This window comes from Amaranthus tricolor, chromosome 5 (assembly GCF_026212465.1).
Source record: "Amaranthus tricolor cultivar Red isolate AtriRed21 chromosome 5, ASM2621246v1, whole genome shotgun sequence".
In the NCBI taxonomy this organism is placed as follows: domain Eukaryota; kingdom Viridiplantae; phylum Streptophyta; class Magnoliopsida; order Caryophyllales; family Amaranthaceae; genus Amaranthus; species Amaranthus tricolor.
This window is the reverse complement of record NC_080051.1, coordinates 19,132,747-19,135,793: the sequence shown is the minus strand read 5'-3', so window position 1 is coordinate 19,135,793 and position 3,047 is coordinate 19,132,747. Positions and strand designations below refer to the sequence as shown.

General features: G+C 30.7%; 1 protein-coding gene across 1 annotated transcript; it reads right to left on the bottom strand.

Annotated features, from left to right (window-relative positions):
- Positions 1-1,099: 1,099 nt before the first annotated feature.
- Positions 1,100-2,775, bottom strand: LOC130813526 (uncharacterized). Its single transcript, XM_057679365.1, has one exon. The coding sequence runs from the start codon at positions 2,773-2,775 to the stop codon at positions 1,357-1,359; it is 1,419 nt and encodes a 472-aa protein (XP_057535348.1). The 3' UTR covers positions 1,100-1,356.
- Between the last annotated feature and the right edge of the window lie 272 nt (positions 2,776-3,047).

Sequence of the window (3,047 nt, the reverse complement as noted above, 5' to 3'; positions counted from 1 at the left end):
AAAAAAAATATATTTTAATGTTTAAAAGTTCACGAACAAGAAAATAAAATGATACATTTTACAAAAATTTGCACTTTAAATCATTTTCCTTACTATCGTTTAATATTAATAACCAAACAAACCGTTAATATTAGGAAAAATTACTTAGAATAATCCAACCTATTCATGATTTTCCTACAGTAATCCCACCTATTGATCAAACATGAATAATTCCAACTTTAAGGAGTATTTTCCTAGAGTAAACCAGTGTACCGGATGACTTGCTATACCAAGTTTTATTTTTTTTTATGATTTTTTTTAAAAGAAAAAAGATAAAATCGAAATAAAATGTCGACAAAGTGTTAAAAAAAATTTATGATTTTTTTTATCTATCAAAATTTTTTATGTAAATTTTCAAAATTTTTCTCTAATTTTAAATCAATTTTCAGTTTACTTTTTTGGTGAATTACCTACTATAGCAGGTTATTGGGATACCCAAGGTTACTCTATACAAATGTATCCTAAAGTTGGGATTATTCATGGTTAATTAATAAGTGGGATTATTGTAGAAAAGTCATGAAAATGTTAGATTATTCTAGGTAATTTTTCCTTAAAATATTATGTACATATTAATCACTTCTAGGGCCGTTCCTGGGGTAGGCAAGAAGTGCCACCGTTCCAGGCCTAGCATACATAAGGGATTAGGGGGCCTAATTTCAGTGTAATTATTCAGTTTACAGTAAACATTTTTAAGTAAAGTCATGTTTTATAAAAGAGAAAAAAGATGAATCATGAAGAAAACAATTCATCTTAATATAATAGATTTGTGTTTATTATTTTTTAAAATACTTTATTAAAGACCATAATCAATCATTTATAGGAAGAACTCGTATTTGTTATTTTGCCTAGGATCTACAAGATACCAGAAACAACAGTATCAGTTCTATTTACCTCAATCACTATTTCTTTCCTCCACTAATATTTTTCATATTTTTCAACTACAAATGTTGGCTTGACCCATATTAGTAATTTAGTATATGACTATGGTGTTGAATGTAGTATTGCTTATATACATGACATTTTTTCTGCGTAAACTTTATACCAAAAAGATCACCTGAAAAATAAAAATTTGTCTGCTCTCCATTACATTTTTCTAATGATTAATCCCATCTAATCTAAAACCTATCCATTCATCATTCAAGTCCATTACTTTGCGTAGCAACCATCATAGTGAAAAATAAGTGTGCATTATCATATCGTAGCCGTATTGTAAAGACTTTAGACTTTACCGCAACCGAAATAAAAGCTAGATTGACCGCAATGTGAAATCCGTTTAGCGAACATTACCGTGATCATGACCAAAGTCGTATTTTTGCACTACCACCATTGATGAACAAAAACACGTCTATTCCTTAAAGAACTAAACAATTGAAAGCATTCAACATAACTCTTTTCATACTTTGGACTTCTTACACCAGGACAACACCTCTGCCATCGATTATAATGACATTCCAAAAACATCTCATCAATCAAACAAATTGCACCAGTTTCAATCAACCTAGGAATCAAATTAAACTCAGTACCTTCAATATCCATTTTCATCACAACAAAATCCCTTTCCTCAAATTCATTCTTCAACCATTCTGCTAAATCAAATCCCCTAATCTTCCCCACATTTCTTACAAATCTTTCTGATGATTGTACTGGATCAATCCTTCCCATTCCCCTGTTCTTCCCCATTTTCCCTCTGTATTCTTCATTTTTCTTTCTGGGTTCTCTGTTTATCTCAAAGAACAATGTCTCATTCCTTAACCAAGCTGCAAATGGTAAAAGGGTTACATCTTTCTTTGACCTGTATTCGCCATGGAATTCTTTATCAGCTTCAATGGCGTAAATCTCAAAACTTTTGTTCTGTTTTGGATAAACCCTTTTGAACCAGCTTCCTATACTAGATCCATAGTTTCGAGATCCCACATCGATATAAATATATCTTGGTTTGAAGCTTATATCCACCATGGATGTTAAATACTTTACATTCTTCATGTTTCTTTTCAATGTAATCCATGGTTTTAATGGTTCTTTTTCGATTAAGGGTTCTAAATCATTGATTAATTGGAATTTATACTCGAGAATCGAGCATTGATCAGATTTTTTATCATGTTTATGAATTGGGTTTACTGATTTTTGCAGAATGATTTCACGAATTGAAGGTATTGATGGGGTAGAACCATGGATATCACGAACCCTAATTGAATTGCAGAAAGTAAAAAGTTCAAGAATTGATTGAAATGCATAAAAATCTTTGTTTTTTGTGTGAATTACAAGAAACCCAGATGGATTTAGTGTTCTGTTGATCTGAAAAACAATACCCATAAGAGAAATTGAAGAAGGAAAATCAAAATCATGAAAGAACATAAAATCAAAAGAATGATCAGATATTTCAAAAGAGGAAAATGTCTGATTCACACCAAGGTCTTGAAGGGCAATAATATCGGATTTCGAGAAAGTGAAAGAAGAAGAATTGGAAGATACGAAGCCATTAAAGATTAAATCTTGGAAAATGGAGGAGTAAAATTCATACTGATTAGAGGTTCGAAAGTCGTTTTGAAGAAGATTGCTATGAGAAGAATCTGCATTTTGATGAGATTTTGAGGTTGAAAAGAAGCAGAAATTGGAGGAATAATGATTGCAGAAAGTTTCATTGAAGGAAATGATGAAGATGAAGCGTAGAAGGAAGAAAAAGATGCAATATGAAAGAAGACGAAGGAAGGTCTTGTTCATGAAATAACGGTTCATTGTTGTTAATGGCGTTTTTTTGGGGGAGTTTGTATTGCATTTGGCGGGGAAATGTGGACTAAAATTAACAAGTTAAGGAAGTTCAATGATAATTCCTTCTGCTATCAAAAAAAATAATAATTAATAATTCCTTCTATTCTAATTAAAATGTGTCATTTGAGTCCACTTGTTGAATGTTGACACACTATTTCAATTCTAAAAATCATTAATTGTACTTAGTTGAATTATAAAAAATTGATATTTGTTAAAATTTAGACAGATAACGAGGAAGT

What these genes read in the sequence shown, in the direction of transcription:
- LOC130813526 (XM_057679365.1), bottom strand. Translation starts at nt 2,775, where the DNA reads ATGAACCGTTATTTCATGAACAAGACCTTCCTTCGTCTTCTTTCATAT.